Here is a 20,580-nt window from a genome sequence, read left to right as displayed (position 1 = left end):
GAAATGTTTCACCACATCAGCTGTCAGTAAGTGAGTTACTGATCTTGAGTGATATATCCCCGTATGTCCCTCTCCTTAAATGAGTTAGTATGTGTCTTGCGGCCGTGTCGCCCAGACACCTTGGTGATGGATGAGGCCCTGAGGAGATGGGCTGTAAAAAAGGCTGATTCTGGCACTCAAGGGTGAGATCACTTCCTCAATAAAAAAGCATTGTCCCGAATCATCACGGCAAGGTATGAATGCTGATTAGGGTATTAGACGGAGGAGAACTCGTCTGTAAAAATAAATCAAATGAGCTGTTCGTTAATGTGGGGGGGCCCCTCTTATATAGAGTGGTGATGTCTGGAACTGGGGACCAATGGCTTCAAAGAAAGTGTTAAATGATCACTTTTGTTGGTGGAATTATTATGTTATTGTTGTATTATTGTGTTTTTCTGCCAAAAATTTGACTAGTAAAAAAAGCTTTAAATTACATGTACTTCTTTTCCCTTAATGAAAAAATCAGAATCTGTGAATATGCAAATATTCATTCATTTCAAAGGTTTGACTGGTTGTAACTACATGTTTCCGAGATGTTTTCTATTTCTTTGCTTATTGAACTACGTTTGGCTTCCAGACTAGTTGTGATCCTGCTCCTACATACACCTCTCAAATTCAGATTTAAGGTGAGCGCAGAGAAACGCGATGAATGTAAAAACGGCCTTCTAGTGTCAAACTCTGCACATACATCATTCTGCACAGCGAAGGCCAGACATCACAGTGAAGTCACAAAGAGAAAAACACATTTTTAAGTGGAGGGGTACTTTAACATTAAGTGGGAATATACATCATACTAAAATATTATTGTGTTGTTGTTACACCATGGAGAATCATGTTTAATTTAATTGAAATGTTTAAAACAATTTAAAAATGTTTAATTTTTGAGGTACACGAAAAAAAAACCAAGACCACGGATCTGTAAAACACAACCTGGTCCTGATCCAGTCTCCCCAAATCTTCCCAGAATTCTGCCTACATGTTTAAAAGTTTTATGCCTTCCTGCGGCACTACCATGAACACCCCGACAAACTGTTACTAAATCTGCTGCTCTACCTCTTGCCTGTCATTCTCAATCATTCCCCCACAGCAGACGGACAACTGTACATGTACAGTTAGAGGTCACATGAGGACGACAAAGAGAAAAGTGAATTTTTCTGCAGATCAGTGCCTTCTGCTCATTCCTTCTGTGCTGCTTTGTGCTGATAGGAAAGACAAAAGGAGTGTGTAGTTGATGTACTTTTGATATGCGACTGTTTTCTGCCTTAGCATGACAGTATAGTGCAATAAGAACTGGGGTTGAGAATAAGGGGCACTGCAGCTGGACTTGCATATTGAGTTTCTTCTCTGCTGCTATTGACTCATTATACTGGACAGAACCAGCCGCTGCTGCTTAGCGCCATCATGTGGTCAAACAGCACATTGCAAGGAACACCATGTACTGTACATTCTGGTTTGAGCAATGAGGTCATGTTATTCTCAGAAACTCAAAGCCATATTAGGTATAAAAGCTAAAATTCTCATTTATTATCAACCTTTTTTCAATCTAAATTTCTGAACAAGGTCAAGTCTCAACCATAGCTTTTTAAATATTCATGTTAAACACATGAACATAACTGTCCATTGCTGCCAAGCTTATAGCAAAAACATTAAATGTATAAAAACACAATTATACTGTAGAACATTAGAGTTTTATCTTTAGGCTTTTTTTAGTCATTACATATGGCTTAAGACACTTGGTTGGTTGCAATAAAATATCCAACAGCATGCATAAAGACATAATAGCTAAGATATATAGTTGTATGATCATTGTTTGAGAGAAAAAAGAGAATTGCCTTCTCTAAATTATAAGATGACTGATTTGCTAATGAGGTAATTAAGATAATTAATGCATTAACCCGATAGTATCTGTAGCTGTTGTCACATAATATAAGGGCTCAGATGAATTTAGGCACTGCCACAGGAGCAAATACACAGTATTTCTGCTTATAGCCTTCATTGTGTGCTGTGACAAAAGTATTAGTGTTAATATGAACTCTCAGCTCTTGCTTCCCTTCTGATCATAAAATATCATAAAACAGCATAAAATCCCAGTTTTGTTCAGTTACATCCTTTGCAAATTTGTCTTTTTATGCTTGCTGCCATGAAATGTAATATCTACACTTGTGTCATCTCAGGCAAGACTGTAACAAATACCAGACCAGTTCAAACATACAGGACGTACATCATCACACTACAAGGCACACACATTTTAAATAAGCAATATAATAAGTTGACATAACACATATGGGGCATATATTCTTATAAGAAACGACACAAGAAACACAAACAGTGCACCCGAGGATCAGAGGGGTGATACGGCAACTGCAACCTGACACCTGGCTGTTACCATGGCACTGTCGAAGAAAAGCAAAGGTTGATGGGAGTTTTGGAGTGTTAGAGGAACACACACGCAGTTTGTTCGAGGCTGTTTTAGCTCTGATACTAGATACTATGTTTCTTCCTTGTGCTCTCTAGGAAACACTAGCCTCAGGGCAGGAAACAAGACATGGGGGATCTAACATTAACACAAGTGTCTCCTCATCTGTGTGCTGTTGAAGAGGGCAAGTTAGTAAGTAAAAGCATCAGGTGTAAAATATTGATGGGGCAACAGGTGTGATCCTTAACGCCCGGCAGGTCTTTGCCCATCTGATCGATGTATCACACAGCGAGGGGCTGACAGGACCCCCGCCACAGGCCGAACCACGGACCTCAGCACTGGTGAGTCTCTGGGTGGATGTACTTGTCTCTCGCTGCGCTTCTTTCCTTCACTTCTTCCTCATTTTGCAACAGGAATGTCTAAACCTGCAACATCTTGGACACAAACAGGTTTCTACTGGAGAGCTTGTCCTGGAACATGCTAGAAAGGAGCACGAAATAGTGGCATTATTATACTCAATGAACAGCACCATGTCGCCTTCAGGGCCTACCACTGTAGACGTCGGTCTATAGAAATATATATTGACAAAAGTGGCTATTAAAGGAGTGTAGTGCTATCTGCAGGCTAGCAACTAGGCCATGAGAACAAGTGTGTCTCCAGTTACAGTGTTATCTCTTCTACAGTACATGTGTGATCGTCTTTCTCTCTGTTGACTTGTGACATACTCCTATCAAATGTAAACCCAACAGAAGTCGGAATAAATATAGGAAAAGAGGTTTTGACAGAAAAAACATCCCCATTTACCCAGGAGACATTTAGATGAGCAGGTTATGTGTTCTAATGAGGCTCAGCCATTATTTTTAATTATATGACAATGCACAAATTACCTTAGAGATGTGTTCACATATGTTGTCTGGCAAAACTTCCATTAATAATTGGATGACTGTAAGGAGATACTTTATTCAGAGTGTCAGAAATGTAGTAATTACTATCAAACCTCACATCAGATATATAGATCAGTCAGATACTAAGAGGGGCCACCATGCTAAATAAAACAGAATGAGTAGTAAAACAAAAAAACTTGCATGTGTTTAAATTGCCTCCAGATTCACTGAGCCCCACTTCTCCTGGAGGAGGAGGAGGTGGAGGGGGCGGTGAGCGGGCAGAGGGAGGTCAGGGAGGCCAGCCGGTTGTCCGGGAGCTGTGGTTCATCGTAGTGATGACAGGCATCGCCCTGCTGCTGCTGGCCGTCGTGTTAGGTGTCGTGCTTCATAAGGTAAGAGACAGATTTCGTGTTATACTGTGTGTCAAGAGTGACAGCCAGGAAAGGAATGATCCCAACATCACAGGTCAGTGAATGGTAAAGACCTTTGTCAGGTGACAGTTAAATCTGCTTACCTTGCACTGTATTGCCTACAGGGAGCCTATAGCAAGGTGAAATTTTCAACTGCCAGACAGTAGCAAAAAGCAGGATCTTTGAGCTTGTATGTAGCAACCCGTCTCGTCGTTCTGCCCTTTCCTTCCATGATCCTGCACTAGGTCCTGAACAAACCCCCCTTCACCAGAGAGAGACCCCCGCTGGTGGCCCTGCCCATGCAGAAGAGGAGCCCCATGGCCATTTATCCACCCAGCAACTCGGTTTTTGTGAGGGGACATTAATTTACTCATCACTGTTCACTACATGGAGAATAAGCCCTTTTAATGCCTTGTCACAGCAGAGAAAGCACACCTGTAACTAATAACAAGTACGCCAGAATTCACAACACTAGGGCTCTTCAACTGGAACACCTAAATGGAATGCAGCCATCGTTAGCTATTAATTACTGCTGTGACTTTCCTGCTAAGACCTAAATTGAATGTGAAAAGGTCTATTCTGTGTAGACAATTATAAAGCATGCTCTTCTGAGGTTTATTAAGTTTCAATACAAATGTTTTTTATTAGCTGGATTTTGCTTGCCATCCTTTATATATTTTTAAATTAGGCAAAATTTGTGATGTGAAAATGAAATGAAGAAAATGTGTGATGCGTAATAGTTGGCACGGGATTACGGATCCATGGTTCACTAGTTTTTATTTTGTATTGTGGGACAATTTAAGTCATCTATATGGGGTCTATGGACTATGAAGCTATATTTGTGCCTCATTCCTGCAACGAGACACTTTGATCACTGAAAAAGATTTTTGTAAACAGTGATTATATTTTGTTGTGAAATTATAACCACACAAAGAATAATTTAATGTGAGCAAACAAAAATCTACAAAATATAACTTATGTCCTTGCAAAAAATGTCCCAGGCACAAATATAATGCCTTAAATAACAATTGGCCAACACATATAAACAGCAGATAACCTAAACGGTGGAATAATTTCACACTCAGTCCAAGTTTTTCTGTTTGCCACTGAGAGAGAATTGACTTGTAGACTGTATATAATTGTATATTGCATTTCTCCCTCTTAAAGTCTCACTCACTGTCCTTTTCAGTTTGACACTGTACCTGACACAACAGGCTTCTCCAACAGTGTAACACTCAAGGGCTTCACCATAAAAACAGAGGTAAAACAATTAATAAAAAAAAACACAATGCCTCACTAACACATATAAAAATATGGCTGCATATGTGCATGGCATAAAAATCTATCTGTCTGCCCTCTTACCAGGAGGTGCTGGAAGCTAAATGTGAGCCCGTCGATGAGGTCCCACCGCAGGGTGAGCTGGGGATCCTCAGCGTGAACTCCCTGAGGCGCAGCGTCAGCCAGGTGATGGACGGGAAGTCCCTCACAGGAGACGACGAAGCGTGGGACCCAAACATTTCCGGCCATGACAGTGGGATGGTGAGAGTGCCCAAAAACGTATATACTGTAGCTGGTCAGACCACTGTTCAGATGAACTGGATGCTGTTATTTCATGGCGTTTTCTAATACTTCCAGTCTTAGAGAAGCGAATGTGTCTGACTAACATCTAACACAAGCATTGCACACATTTTCACAGCTGTGCACCAATACACCAACACATTTACACAGATGCAGAAAAGACCTATTTAAACAAGCCAAAACGCTTCAAAGTGACTTGAGTCCTGTATCCTCTACTAACAAGCTCTGTTCCTCTCCCTTAGTTTATGGACGATGAGGAATTTGTTGACACCATCAAAGGTTTCAGCACCGTGAGGAAGGAGCACACCATGTTCACTGACACCAACCTGTGACCCGAGGATGACCTTGTTTAACCCGACAGGACCACTGGCCAGCTCTCTATGACTGGAAACTTTTGTAGTCATCTACATGTGTCTTTGGATGCTTTTTGGTTAATGGAATAGCAAAACCTGTTGTGAACTTGCACTGTCTGTCCGATGAATCCAAGGAAACGTTAATCCATCTGGTGGGTGCAGCTTGCAAGTGCCATTATGTTCGTCAGTAGAGGACCATGCACAAAACAGACTTTCTTCCCTCCTGTCTTGTATTCTTGTATTTTAAGACATTTCACCAGAAACTGAATGATGAGGAAGACATTACAAAGAGCAAATTTTGTCTGGTCAGATGATGGTATCCAACTGGGTAAAATGGAAGACAATAAGACTGTTCGACTGAGCGTTGAATTGAGCAACTTTTACACAAAAACCTGATTGATTTCAATATTGATATGTACCGTTTGATATGAAGATAATTAAAAAAAAAAAAAGTGGACTGGAAGTGGTTGGTTGCTACTTTACTGGCATAGTTTCCATTAAATCCAGCAAATGATTCACACAACCAGCTTCAGGCCTCATTGTCCTCAGTGTATAAGTTTGCCCTCAACATTCAAGCAGTCTTGTGAATTATTCAAATATTCATGAATAGTTATCAAGACACGCTTTCATATTCATGTATTTAAGTTTGAACAAGGAGAGCAATTATCAAATTTCATTTTTCAGGTTCTCTTCAGGTACGGGAGACTTTGTTGTAGGAGGTAAAAAAAGAACAAACTTTTAAATGACTTTTTTTTTTATCCTTTATAACTCATTTTTAATGAAAATAACTGTAGTATCAATGTCACTGTTCAGTTAAGCCATGCATGTTATGTGTCATGTTAGCTAAAAACAGGCCTGTTTTCACAGGACAGCAACAATGTTTTGATATGCATGGACAGTTTACGGGGACAGAATGGATCTAATAAAACTGTGATAAAATAATGTGTTTCACAATTTACACACACACACACACACAGTTAGCCGAAACCACATAAAAAGTCTTCACATATTAATTTATTTGAAATGAGTTGCAATGCAATGTGGGCACAAAACACTTGTACCTTTACCGTCAATAATATGGTTACAAAACAAACATTTACATAATAAATTAATATACTGTACTGCAGTACCACATGAGACAGTAAACATAAAACCCCAAACTTGGGAATTATATTGCATTAAAAACAAAAGGAGTTGGTTTAATGTACAAAAATTCTCAGGCATTTACAAAGGCAGCCTCTTTTCCTGTTGCTTGTTTTGTTGTACATATATAAATATAAATCTCTAAATTGTAGTTACACTGATATGTCTGCTAACAAGAGACTAGACGAGGGGCTCTGGCTTGAGGCAAGATCCTCCAGTAATCCTGCTGACTGCCATTTCATTATAAAACAAAAGATACCATTTACACAGTTGGTGTCATGACCATTTTCATTTAAGCTTTTCTAAGATTTTGATCAATTGATGGATGGTTTCTTGTGATGGTTCATGTGTTTCCCTGCCACAAGCCTTCTGATGTTTGCCTTTTTGATATCTTTTTAACAGTTTAAATGAAATGCATATTTGCTTTATGTTTTTTCTGCATTCCACTGCAACATGCACTTGTCCCTTTAGTGTGATATTAATATGTCCGTAAACAAACAAATCAATCATTGTTAGAAATGTGTTTGCAGCAGTAAAGTGCACGTAGCACATGCTAGGTTGTGAATGTTTTCAAAAGCTGGGAACAGCAGAAACAACAAGTCCATATAAAAAGTTAAATATAGCACTACAAGCTTTTTTCTTCCTTTACAAAAGAATAAATGGACCCCTCAAATTTAAGCAACCCGTTGTGCAATCATCCCCAACATCTGTGAACTTTATCACACCCTTTTTTATCTTCCTATGCCCTTTCTTCTGGCCACATGCATGAGAGACATGCTTAAAAAAATGTAACAAGTAAAATTTAATTCCTTTTTCAAGAGAGTCTCATCTTCTCCTACATATTAACCACTGAAGTTTGCCGCAAGGTTACAACTGCGTCTACACTCGTCGCTAGACTGCTACACCAAGCGGACGCTACTGCAGCCTCTACAGAGGTCTTTGCCTGTACCGTTTATATGCTAGCTACACCTACTACAATTAGCAGTGTCTAGGACAAATCATGACATATTCAACATCTGTAATGCTACCCTGATTTAGTCAAGAGGCTACCATGGTTACCTTCACCTTCTCGTCCAGGTATTTTAGAGAAATTTGTGAAAAGATAAAAGTGCAGTAAGTTGAAGTCTAGCTGATACAAATTTTGCCAGAAGCATACAAAGACTCAGGAATGTCAGTACCTTTCGGAAAAAGATTTTAAACTACTAACACCGATGATTGTACCTGAGAGCTAGACTAGACCTGATCCGACAGTGTGTGGTGCACCTGTAGTAGCTGGTGATCTGAACGTTAGTGTACCAAGATTAGATTGATAGATGGACTAGATTAAAGGTACGTGGTTTTAAAGGGGTGCTCCAATGATTTAGTACGCTCCCATAAAGTTGGGAGACTTGCAAGAGACACATTAAAAAAAGAGCGGTCAAAATCGATGAGTCAGAGGCTGAGATACAATGATTTTTAGTCTCTGGTGTGGGGCAAGCTCCAAAAATCCAAGCTCCTTCACCTCCCATAATGCAACTTGACCCTAACCACTGCCTGGTAAACACCTGCATATTTCAAACTCCATGCCAAGAATTTGAACACATGCTTTCTGTCATAAATATGTAGTCTCAAGCCCAAGCCGAGATGACATCACAAAGACATCATCAGGGTTATTTTCTCAACTTTGACAAAGCTGCTCCAGATCTGCAGAAGACATTACACAACCATTGACACATCAAAAGAAGCAGTACTTCTTTTGATGTGTAAATGGTTTGTAATGTGTACCCCTTTAAGATTGTTTAAATTTTCATGCTCATGACGACCAATAAGGTAAATAGATGGAACACGATGCATGACAACAATTCTTCATGTTGACGTGCTTTTGGCACCACTAGCTTAAGCTTCTAAGCTTTACTACACTAATCTAGTGAAACGTACTCGTAAGTACATCCACCAGATATTCCACTACTACATGACCAGATCACTGACAGACTAAAGTGCTACCACAAAATTTACATGACAGTTAAAGGGTTAACAGAGAGAGAAAACCCACAACTTATAACAGAAGCTTAACTACACAATTATCAAACCTAACATAATCCTTACTACACTATTTCTCTGACGATATGACCAGTTCAGTCATTTTCTACTGATGCAAAAAAGTTATACGAGGTATTTGTAGACTCATGTATTGACTCCTGGGGAAATGATAAAGTTGTTGGGGGTGGCGGTCACTACTCGAGGGCTCAGAGGTCAATGGACAGCATTTACAAAATGATGTTGCAATGTGGTCACAAAACTGGCAAGTCCCTAATCTCACTAAAAACAACCCTTCTCCAAAAATATGTTTACATGTTTGTTCATCCAGCTATTACTTTCTCACATCATTTCACTTTTTTCCCTTTTTCAAAAAGTAAAAAGTTCTCAAAACTGTGCAATTTCTCTTAATCGTATACAAAATATTTCATTTTAACATTCAACTAACAGCAAATATTGAGCATAAACCCAAAACCAACATGCAAAGACAGGTGGGCCTACGGTTTGGATTTTGAAATTAAAGGGTTTGCACTTTGATCCTTAGCAAGCAGGAGTTTTCAACCCCAAAACAATATTATATGTAAACAATCAACAAATGCCATTGAAGCAAAGGTTTCCATACAGGAAAAACAGGATTTATGCTCGATACCACGGCCAGCCTGGCACTTTGAGATTCAGAGATTCTGCCAGCATTTGTTTTCCCCGTCAGGCATGAACTACACGGATGCAAATGCGTTTGATTCACAAAACAGACAGATTGGACTGCATCTCCCTCACACAGGCCTGCTGATGAAGCCCGTGGAATTAAAATACACCCGACCCTTCTCCATTCAAGTGCCACTAATCAGAAAGGGAGGGAGACTAATACTGATTACTGGCATCCATAGACAAGTCATCATGCAGTCAGGATATACAGGGTTGTAGCACTCAGGCGTTAACAAGTTAAAACATTAGAAATGAAAAGATCCATACCGACTGAGGAGTTATATCTAGAGATAAAATCTTAAGAGCAACAACAGTGGCAGAGTTAAAAAAAAAAATGCCACGAGGAAAGAAAGTCTGTGTTGAAAAATAGGAAAGAAGGAAGATTTGGATTTTTAATCCATTATCTGGGTTCTTCCAGGTTACCAGAACCTTCTTCTGATGGCCCAACGAATGGTTCTGGAAACAGGAGGCTCGCCTTTGGCTTTACGTGGGACAAAGAACTGTGGAGACAAGAGCAGATCAGCTGATGATCAATGCTGTTTTGATACCCACCGTGGCACATGAAGGAGAGCTGTAAATGATGGAAGAGCAACTACCACAGGGAGGGATGTGGGGTGAGAGAAGAGAAAAAAACAGGTGAGAAGCAGACACGTGAACAGCTGCTACTACAAGCTCGCAGTAAAGGGGAATTGTGTGAATGGGTGTGTTCATGTGTTTCAGGGTAGGTGTAGTGCAGCCGCAAGCGCCACACAGCGCGATAGGCACTACAGCGTAGAGCGAGTGAGGGAAGGCTGCTGCTGCGGGGGGGAAGATAGTGATACTACGAAGACGTACTGAGAGAGAGAGAAAGAGAAAAGGGGCGTTTGACAGGGCTCAGAAGAGAAGGCTGGAGGTGAAGAATCTGTGTTAATGTATCAGTGCCTCACAAACCTCAGTTTCCACTGCTCTCATACCAGAGCTACCCAAAGGACAACGCAGCACAGACGAAAGACAAGGAAGGTACAGGTCAACAGTGAAGGGTGGCAAGAAAAGCAAAAGTTTCCCCTCCCTTTAATTAATGTTTGTGTTGAATGCTACTGTTTTCTTTTCTCTAATACTGCATCCTGTTTTTCTACTGTCAGCTTCCCTGAAAATTAAGAAATTAATTTTGCACTTCCTCTTTCAAGCAACAGGGGACAGGATGTCTGACTGTCGTCACAGGTGGAACCTGTGACGGCTGTGACACACACCTCTAAATACAACTCACTTTTTTTTTTATAAATAAATTGCTTTGAGGTTGTTTTTTTTTTACTTTGCTGCAATAAACCAACTTGATAGGACTAAAGTTGCTCAGCTTTTCATCCCGCTCACTGATATATAAAACTGACAGAGGAAGGCTGTGTGTTTACCTTTGAGAATGTAGTCTGTTAGCAGCGCAGGCACCTTCTCGCTGTCATCCCTCATGGCGTGGAGGACTAGCAGAGAGAGAGCAGCACATTGCATTTTGAAAACATAACATGCACTGAGGCAAAACAAAAGAAAATTGCTAAAAACTTGAACAAGCTGCAGAGACTACCATGTCTAATTTTGTCATTATGGTTTAGTTGGTGTGTGTGTGTGTGTGTGTGTGTGTGTGTGTGTGAGGGTGTTCACACTCACTCTTTGTGAGGATCTGGAGGTCTTCTACCGACGGGGAGCCAGCTTTCTTCTCGTAAGGGATTACTGTGGTCAGGTACTGAAAAAGAGAAGATCATGTAAGACACAATGGAAAAATACTGTTACACATGCAGGTGGACAATTACAATAAAAAAAATCAACTATTTCCACATATATTTTCATTGTAGAGTCTTCTACTTTATTCTTAAAACAAAAATGCTTCAGTGTTGTAAGAAGGTGATAAAATATGATGTCGACATATGAACATATGATAAGCAAGAGCTGTATGTAACTGGTAGGTTTCAACCTTTCAGAGCCTTAATAGAGTAAATGTTTATGATGATTATGCAACAGTGTCTTCTTGGCTTAAAACAAAAGGAACAATAAGATGGTAACACAAGAAAAGCTGCAAAATATGATTAAATAAAATAACTAAAATGACAAGTGAAGGACAAAAATCAAGTTATTTAAAAAATGATATAGCATATCTGAGTAAAGCAAAAGAGACAATTAAATCAACCACAAAGAGAAAACTTGTGAAATAAGTGACTGAACAAATGACCTCAAACACCATTGGTGGCTGTTGAGAAGGAAACAAACATGCACGTATTAAAAAAACCCTAAAAAAAATAAAAGAAGACAGAAAAATATCTGCAAAGAAAAAAGATGTGAGTGGAAAGAAAGAGCAGGGGCACCTGTTTGTCCCCTCCTGTGTTGCCAAAAGTTTGACGGAGGCCATTTTGAATGACATTGGAGAGTCCCTCCAGAGTGAGGAGCTATACGGAGTGAGAGGAAGGAGGAAAAAAAGATAGTAAAGACAGATATGGAGGTTTCTATATTAAGGGAAGGAAGGAAAAAGGTTCGGCACAAACCCTTGGTGATAGCATGCAAGCAGCTCCCCCATGCAAACTATCTGTCATCATGCATTTCTGCTTACAATCTGAAGAAGTGTGTGTCTATTTCACTGATCGTCATTATGATCATGCATACAGGGCATATGTGTTTGTCTTTGTTTATGCCTCCCACACCGTGTCGCCACATGACTCACCGTGCCTGGTATGTGCGTGCTGGCTGTCCTCTGGCCGTTGGGCCCGGTTGTAGTCGTACTTCTGATTTTCTTCTTCTTCCGCAGCAGCTCACGGTGCTCCTTCTGTCTGTTCTGCACGTCGATCAACAGCGAGATGAAGCTGTTCTTCACCTGTTTTTTTAATACAAAACTCCTTTATTTCTGTTGGTTTTTTAGGATCAAACTGCAATTTACTTTTTGCATTACTTTATTTATACATGTAATGCTCTTAGCTAGATCTATTTTTATCTACTGCTAAAAATACACTGAAAGAGTCACGACATTGAAGCAAATTACATTGTAAAAAATAAAGCTGCTAGCTCTCTCTCTCTCTCTCTCTCTCTCTCTCTCACACACACACACACACACAGAACACTGTGACCGCTGCAGTTTGCAGGTTTTCTTCAAATCAAATTTCTAAAATCAAAAATAAAAACTCCCCCAAAAAACTAAGTACCTCCTTTTCATAGTCCAGTTCGTCTCGCAGGGCCAGAGCCTGGATCAGCTCCTCGCTGAAGCGGCGAATGGCCGTCTCCACTTCCTCCAGAGTCTCGGTTAGCTCAGACACAGACAGCTGACGCAGCCCTGAGGATGGCGTGTAGATAGATTAGGAAGAAGTAAAGTGACGTATGGTATATTCATGTACTTATTGTGTGTATGGGTTTGAGTGAAAGCATGGTAAAGTTGATTAGTATTCAGCGTGAGAGGATGGTGGCTTAACTCATTTTGACTTTGGGAGCCAAGTTACTCTGAATGGGACACAATTTTATAATGTTGAATATTCATGATCACTGTTACGTAGCGTACTACCATCAGTTAAATATCACATGGGAGATAAAGACACTTAATGTACATGTGAAAATCTCCTTTTAAAAAGAGACAGAAATGTATTATCCATTCACAGCTAAATATTAGCGTCCAGACCCAATCTTGTGTTATAAAAGTACACAAAAGCTTTCTTTGACGTTTGTAACTCTAAAATACATGTAAAATGCACGGTAAATAAGATCATAATACACGGTAAATAAGATCATAATGGTAATGGTAAAGACATTACATTAAGGTGCATCCGAATGTTCTGGTTACAGTTCTGTGTCAATACTGTGCACACACTCAAAGCTGTTCAGTATGTTAAACACACTACATACTGTACTTAATATATGCAGATATCTGAAACTGAATCTATAGCCTTCAGGCAAACTGGGTGCAAATGCTCAGTCTACACCAGCGTTAGAAACTGTGTTCAAGCCAAATATATGCTGTTGATTATATAATGTGTAGGAACAACGTAATTGCTGTCTGTTTGCATTTGTTACACATTACATAAGAATGTGTGCATGTGTGTGTAGCTCTTACTTCATGTGGCAGACTGCACAACCTATTACACTTCATTAAGTGATTTAGATAACTGTCAAATGGCAGTAGAGTGTTAAAAAGCACTGCTGCCTCACAAGCGGGTGAGTGCAGCGACATTAAAAGCTTTACGTTATCCATTCTCTTCTTGTAAATGTACCCCGACCACAGCGGTACTCACGGTCCTCGTAGCTGGTGTTGGAGCCGGAGCGTTTCAGGGCGTGGAGGTCCTGAGAGAGCATGGACAGGTCGGACTGTGAGGGACTCTCATCATCCTCTGGGTCTGGAGACTCCTGCATCATCTCCTCTATCTCCTCTATCACCTAAAACAAACAAACACACATTTCTGTGTTCATTTTGTGTATAAAGAGGAGGGAGGTTTGTCATTTTCCAGCTGGTATTGCAGTTTACATGTGAATTTTAACAGCATGAAACAGTGTTTTCTTGTATAATATTATTTACCTTTGGTGTCTGCTAAGCTACTGGCTCCCCTGCCAGTGTTCCACGTTAATGTAAAGATCAAAGGCGATGTCTTATTGTTCAGTTTTAACAAAAAACAGAGCAGTATGGCAGATCACTGCGGCTGCTGTGACACAAGATTAAGGTTGTTTCCAGTCTGACCTGCATGACAGCTGATGTTTGTGTAAAAACGATACAAACAATATCAGGGACAGATGCAGTCGAACCAAATGTATGTGTGGCACTTGAGCACAAGAGTCTGTTGTGAGTTGCTACATTATTAGATGTTTATAGATACAACAGTTTCGAGTAAAACTGAAATCTAACCAGCAAACATAGTTATTTGTTTCAGGGAATAATAAATTCATTTTCCCAGGTTGCTATTTTGGTTCTACTTTGCTTAGTCTGTTTGTAGTTTGCCCCTCACAAAACTATTTTAGATCATAAGATTTATAAAAGCTTCCTAGGACAAAATATCTTAGAACCTGACATTTGTGTGTATTTGTGAGTGTATGCATGAAGCCAAAAAAATAACGAACTGAACATGCTCTCAACATAATGACGTGCTAAATGCTAAACACTGTTACATACAGAAAACAATGACAGGCCCCGACAACAGGAAACAAAGTAGCTTCCAGTAAAACATGGAATTTGCAATGCAGACATTTGATAACTTCTACTTGCCTAAAAAGCTTTCGGCCCTTAAACATCCTAAAATTCTGTGAAAAACACTGATGTAAACTGTGCTATATTAACATTACCACTGCATTTACATTTATTGATAAGAGTTGACCAAATGAGAGGTTCCAAAACAACCAAGTGAAAGCAACACATACTGCTGTGAGTGTGAAAGGTTACCTGCTCAGCCGTGAAGAGCGGCTCATCGTTGATGCAGGAGACGATGATCGAGTGCATGTCCATCTGCTCCCTCAGCTCCTCGTCGTCTGACAGGTCCAGAGACTGGTTATCCATCTTCTGTCCATCGGGCGGAGGGACGGGATAAATTTAAGAGGGAGAGAAAGAAAGAGAGAGAGACATCTTGGATGAGACAACAAACAGGTGTTTAAGCAGATTGAAGGCAAGGGAGCAAACTGCTGACATTTGTGTCTGGGCTCTTCTCCTGCAAGGTGACATTTCAAAAACAGTGCAGAATTATGAACGCACAGGTGACATTGTGTTTACTGTGTGTTTGAAATATTACACTAGACCAACTACTGTGTGTGTGTGTGTTTCTGTGGTACCTGAAGCTCAGTGAGGTTGAGGGTGGGCAGGTGTAGGGAGCGAGTGTGCGATGTCTTCCAGTCCACAGCCATCACGTTGCCATAATTATCTGTCAGAGCGTTCCACACCCTGGAGGAAAGCAAGAGGGGTTCATGATTTAATTAGGTTTGGAGAATAATATAATAATATGAGAAGCAGAATACAGTTGTGAGTAAAGGACAGAAGATGAGTGAAGAGTTTTTAACTCACAGTAGATAAGACAAACCCTGTTTCCTTCTCTTTTTACTGTGACACAGCATTACTTGGCAGCGTTACAGTATGTCCTGCTGTCTGACCACCCCCTCACCACCTCACTGTGTTCCTGACAACCACTGATGAATTCAACAGCTCCTTGATCACGTCATTTATCCCCAGTAACCATTCCCTGGTGAGAAACATCGACGCATGTACGGTAGTGCAACCTTAAAGCAGAGGTCCGCCAACTTTTTGGTGGCGCATATGGAATTAATGTCTGCAAACTCACAATTTAAGAACTGTGTGTTTAGATCATTAGAGTCTTTTCCAAGTCTGCTGATAATATTGGCTGATTTAGAAACAGTGTCATCATTAGACCAACAGACTGTTGAATGTTTACAATTCTCTGCCGCATGCAAGTTGGCAGAGAGCACATCACAGCCGAGCAGATGGTGGCGCGGACACAAACAAGTTCACTGTTCAACTGTGAAATCCATCACCTTTTTAAAAATTGTACTGGTTACCAGATTTGAGGGATCATTGCAAAATATGTGCAAGTATATATACATTTAATTTGAAAAAAAAAAATCTGAAATATTTTTCAGCAAATGTTGTTTATTGACTAAAACATCCAGTATTTGTAAAGCTGCACACATAATATTATTAAAGGTTAAGTGCAATTTTATAAATACTAAGTAAAACTGACCCTTCATGTGGTCCCCATTGGAAACAAAACTAAAACTATTGTAGGCATTATGCATGTTTCCAAACACTATGACAGAATATTAAAATTCAAGTGCACATGCAAGACACTGTGTTTTTATTCCTGGCCTTGACTGCTGCGAGCAGAGTGAGGATGGATGCTGTGAACCCATGTGTCAGAGTGGATCTGCATCGTCATACCCTCTCTCGTTCTCTGTCTCTCTCACACACACACACACACACACACACACACACACACACACACACACACACAGTTTATGTAACTCGCATGTTTCTCCCTGAAGTGCTCATGCACAGCTTGGGGAGTGAGGGGCTGAGGGGTTGTTCTAAATAGGGCAAAGGCTGTCAGGAAATATTTTTTGTGCCTCAAGCAAAGACACTGTCTCTGGCACGTGTGTGCATGCCAAAATACACAATTAGCTTCAGTTTCACTGACAGCATTCACATTTAAAAACGAGGCCAGTCTAGATTTCAAGGGACCAATTTTCTTGTTTCTACTTCAACACTGTGCCAATTTGTCTGAATCACTTGCTTGAATATATTTATGCGGATGCTGTTTTATCTTGCACACATGGGCACACATATAATCCACATGCACGACTTGGAGTTAACACAAACACATTTTGCTTTCTCCAATCTCACCGAAACCCACACACATTTCCTCCCTGCCATCCCCATTGTTCGTCTCAGCCAAGGTTTTGCTGGAGAACTTGTTAAGCGCCTAGGCACGTCCTGCAAAGTGCAGTCATCCAGAAAAGACTCTCACTGAGCCTGGTGCTGTCCAATTATTCTGCTCCCTCCTTCTTCTGTTTCTTTACCTACAAGAACCATAGATACTTCTTTCCCTGTCTTCCTTCATTCCCTAAACATTTAGAGCACCATTAACTGCAAGACTGTTACTACTCTTTGCTGTGAAAAGCTCTCCAGTACTGTATTTATGGCTGTCAGTGTGTATGTGTGTGGGAAAGTTGCAGTTAAGTTACAAAATGTCCAAGCTCCAAGGACATGTTCGAGTCTAGTCACAAGTCATCAGTTCTCGCGGAATATTAGCTTCAATGTTAGTTAGTTAGCATGATATTAATACACTAGCTAGCTCAACCCATTGCACAGCTGAAACGATTAGTTGATTGACATTAAATTATTTGGTAATAATTTTGATAAAAGGACTGGTTGTTAAAATCATTTTTCAAGCAAAAATACCCAACATGCACTAGTTCCAGATGTGAAAATGTGGTGCTTTCTTTGTCAAATGTGACAGTAAACTGAATATCTTTTGGTTTTTCGACTGTTGGTTGAACAAAAAAAGCATCTTGAAGACCTTGGACATTAGGAAATTGTGATTTCCATTTAACATTTTAGAGACAAATTTACAATTAATCCATTAATCGAGAAAATAATCAGCAGGTTATCCAATTAGTGCTGCAACTGATGACTATTTTCATTATAGATTAATCTGCTGATCAAATCTTGCTTAATTAATTAATCATTTGGTCTATGAATAGTGAAAAAAATGGACATTGCAATGTCCAAGATGATGCTAGATAAATGACTGAAACAATTAATTATGAAAATAGTTAGTCATATTAATTTCCTGCTGATCGACTAATCAATTAATCGACTAAATGTTGCTGCCGTATAGCCAGAAAAAAAATAAAAATTAGTTACAGCCCTAAACCATTGCTTTTTAAATTGTGGGTTATGCTGATGACGGCTGACATTTTAGGTGGCTTCTGCCATCACTATGCTTTCAAAAATTGTACACTCTGCACTACGTTTCACCCCAGTCAATGTAAAGGTTATGTAGACAAAGCTGTCAATACAAGATGGCAGTCGTCATCAGTACAGTACATTTTTATTGTCTATGTCCACATACAGCTAACTATTGTTAACCAATTACATGATCTTGTGATAATATAGCGCAACATTGTCTTGGGTGGATGGAGTCCCAAATGTAATATTCAAGTCCTAGTTCAGTTGGGTCCAAGATTAGTACAGCAACACTTTGGACATGTGCAAGCATGACTAAGTTCCTTTTTGGTAAAAAACGGGGAAGCTTACATAAATACATGTGATTAGATCAAACAGTGTTGCAATGCTACATGCAGAAGAAGAAGGCAGAAGGCAAGAGGAGGGTGATAAATGCAGTCTTCACAGCTCTGTAGTGTGGGATTGATGTGACTAGCTGCCGGGAAGTAATAGTATGTTGTCACGTAAATGTGTAGTTGTGACATTTGAGTGTCTATGAGACAACTGCTGAGGACCTTCGACTGAGAGAACAAGGGCTGTCAAGGTGGTAAGAACAGATGCTTGACAGTGTAACCTTTTAGAAAGAAACGGTTACATGTATGAAACATGACATATTGTGTCTGTTTGCAGTAAGAGGGGATGGTAGGGTTCCTAAAAGTCAAGTCAAAAGTCCTAAATGTTTTGTCTCATATGATCAAGGTAATTTAAATACAGAATAAAGGGCAAGTGGCAGGGGTCAACAGTCAATCATTTAATCTCAATATACACTTTATAGATCAGTGGTTTAATAGCTAAAATAAATCAATCTAGCATGAAATCAAGTATTGGTAACGTGGCACGATCCCTCCTCTCTCCACACACACACACACACACAAGCAACATCACTAACGTAGAAGAATACAAACTTTCCATCCCTATAAGGACCAAACAGTCAAAATATGTTAATGTATTGTATTTGTCATTTGTAACAATGTATCGTAATGATGCTTCTCCAGTCAAATAGTGAAACAGGTGGAACACATTGTGTTATAAAACGACACAAAGTGTATTCTCGTTTCGCAAACATGCACTAGCTGGATAAACTTTGGTCGACACTGATTGCAGCTAAGCTAATATTTCTTCACTGGGTAACATCAATGTTAGGCTAGCCTGGTGAGGCTAAAGTGGCTAGCTAGCTAAGAGATTAACGTAAAAGTTAGCGTAAACAAAACCGGCATAAAATTCACACTCACTCGTCGTCTTTCAAGTAATTATCCTCTGTGATAGGTTTAACGGGGGCTATGTTTTCCGTCGTGGTGTTGTAGTTTCGGAAACACACTGTCAGCTTCTCGTCGAAGTCATGGACGAGGTCCTCCATGGATTTGAAGCTGCAGATCTCCCCGGAGAAACTGTTGTCCAGGTCTGAAAAATCGTCTAGGCCTGACGACGAATCGCCCACATTTGAGTTCAGCTGGTCCAGCTGGTCTGCCGACGCCGAGGACGACTTGAATTCGTTAAACTCCTGCCAGTCCTCATCGAAGTGGGCTAACGGCGCCGCCATGACTGCCGTAGGAGCTCGGTTGACAGCCAGTTAGACCCCTCGATGGTGCTCTGTTTTCGGCTTCTAGACACTGGACTAGACGGTGAGGCGGAGAGGGGGGGGGCTAGTGTGACGTCAGTTTGAACGCCCCTCCCCTTTCAGGTGGAGCAAAACAAACCCACGTCAGCTGGGTTTCTATTATGGCTATGGTTGTTGTGCTGTTTATGTTAGCCTTATCACCGTCAGTCAGAAGAGGCCTGCACTCTGACTATATATTCATAAAGCCAGTATAGGAAAACAGCCCATACATCTTGCGTCTCTTCTGCAGTAAAGGCAAACTCGCTGCTTTCCTATATCTCAGGAGTGTCTCATTCTGGAGGTTCCTAAATCCAAAATAGCCTAGAGCACCATAAAAAGGCCTTTAAATGTTTTGCTCCACTGCAGCAGGATTTTAAGTTGGATCATCAGATTTTTGTGGCTGATTTTTTGTCAAGTTCACCATTGACTATACTCGCACCTGCAATGGTTAGATCTGAGGGAAGTATCCTTTCACTATTTTATTTTTATCTTCTATTTGCACTGAGTTCACTAAATGTTTGTTTTTTGTTTTTACTTAGACCAGGTTGCACAATGAGTCTGATGTTGCATATTAATGGAGACCCACAGTGGTCTATATTAAATAAACACATTATGAAATAAAAAAATCATATGAATTAATAGACACAAAATATTTAATATAATCACGAAATAGTGAAATAATCCAGTACATTTTAAAACTCATTATTATGAAATGTTATTCCATTGTCTTTTTTTTCACAATAACAGTTTATTGCAGATCATTTTTATTTCAGTCCAGCAGTTTTTATTTCAAAATGTCCTTTTTCCAAGTTCTTTTGATTTCATAACATTTTCCCCAATGGGCCTTTTATTTCATAATACCACTTTTCATCACAAAGCCGTTATCTGTCAATCAAGACAAACAGGGCAGAGCCAGTTATGCTGTCTGCAAAGCAACAACCATGTTAAAAAATGTGTTGGATTATTTCACAATTCTATGGTTTTATTATATATTTTGTCTAT

General features: G+C 40.0%; 2 protein-coding genes across 4 annotated transcripts; one reads left to right on the top strand and one right to left on the bottom strand.

Moving 5' to 3' along the window:
* The first annotated feature begins 1,768 nt into the window (after positions 1 to 1,768).
* Positions 1,769 to 7,501, top strand: si:ch211-57i17.5 (usherin). The gene is made up of 6 exons (XM_044170158.1): positions 1,769 to 2,796; positions 3,562 to 3,731; positions 3,995 to 4,099; positions 4,939 to 5,010; positions 5,115 to 5,288; positions 5,570 to 7,501. The coding sequence occupies exons 2-6, from the start codon at positions 3,675 to 3,677 to the stop codon at positions 5,657 to 5,659; spliced, it is 498 nt and encodes a 165-aa protein (XP_044026093.1). The 5' UTR covers positions 1,769 to 2,796; positions 3,562 to 3,674; the 3' UTR covers positions 5,660 to 7,501.
* Positions 6,675 to 19,638, bottom strand: fez2b (fasciculation and elongation protein zeta 2b). 3 transcript variants are annotated; one of them, XM_044170156.1, is made up of 11 exons: positions 19,214 to 19,638; positions 15,299 to 15,407; positions 14,916 to 15,032; positions 13,780 to 13,921; positions 12,703 to 12,830; positions 12,228 to 12,377; positions 11,875 to 11,955; positions 11,183 to 11,258; positions 10,933 to 10,998; positions 10,475 to 10,502; positions 9,931 to 10,044 (listed from the first exon to the last, which is right to left on the bottom strand). In XM_044170156.1, exons 1-10 carry the CDS (start codon positions 19,519 to 19,521, stop codon positions 10,492 to 10,494), a joined length of 1,188 nt encoding a protein of 395 aa, XP_044026091.1. In that variant the 5' UTR covers positions 19,522 to 19,638; the 3' UTR covers positions 9,931 to 10,044; positions 10,475 to 10,491. The 3 variants fall into 3 exon arrangements, with proteins under 3 accessions (XP_044026090.1, XP_044026092.1, XP_044026091.1); XM_044170155.1 differs by lacking the exon at positions 10,475 to 10,502 and having other exon boundaries at positions 6,675 to 10,044; positions 19,214 to 19,636; XM_044170157.1 differs by lacking the exons at positions 10,475 to 10,502; positions 11,875 to 11,955 and having other exon boundaries at positions 6,675 to 10,044; positions 19,214 to 19,630.
* Positions 19,639 to 20,580: the final 942 nt, after the last annotated feature.

The sequence above is a fragment of the Siniperca chuatsi genome, linkage group LG16 (genome assembly GCF_020085105.1).
Source record: "Siniperca chuatsi isolate FFG_IHB_CAS linkage group LG16, ASM2008510v1, whole genome shotgun sequence".
NCBI classification, from domain to species: Eukaryota; Metazoa; Chordata; class Actinopteri; order Centrarchiformes; family Sinipercidae; genus Siniperca; species Siniperca chuatsi.
The sequence above is the reverse complement of the archived record's forward strand: the minus strand, read 5'-3'. Positions and strand labels throughout refer to the sequence as shown.

What these genes read in the sequence shown, in the direction of transcription:
- si:ch211-57i17.5 (XM_044170158.1), top strand. Translation starts at nt 3,675, where the DNA reads ATGACAGGCATCGCCCTGCTGCTGCTGGCCGTCGTGTTAGGTGTCGTG. An exon ending in TAGGTGTCGTGCTTCATAAG is followed by an intron (nt 3,732 to 3,994) that starts GTAAGAGACAGA and finishes ATCCTGCACTAG; the next exon opens with GTCCTGAACAAACCCCCCTT. An exon ending in CACCCAGCAACTCGGTTTTT is followed by an intron (nt 4,100 to 4,938) that starts GTGAGGGGACAT and finishes TGTCCTTTTCAG; the next exon opens with TTTGACACTGTACCTGACAC.
- fez2b (XM_044170155.1), bottom strand. Translation starts at nt 19,521, where the DNA reads ATGGCGGCGCCGTTAGCCCACTTCGATGAGGACTGGCAGGAGTTTAAC. An exon ending in AATTACTTGAAAGACGACGA is followed by an intron (nt 15,408 to 19,213) that starts GTGAGTGTGAAT and finishes GCTTTCCTCCAG; the next exon opens with GGTGTGGAACGCTCTGACAG. An exon ending in AACTGGACTATGAAAAGGAG is followed by an intron (nt 12,378 to 12,702) that starts GTACTTAGTTTT and finishes TTAAAAAAACAG; the next exon opens with GTGAAGAACAGCTTCATCTC.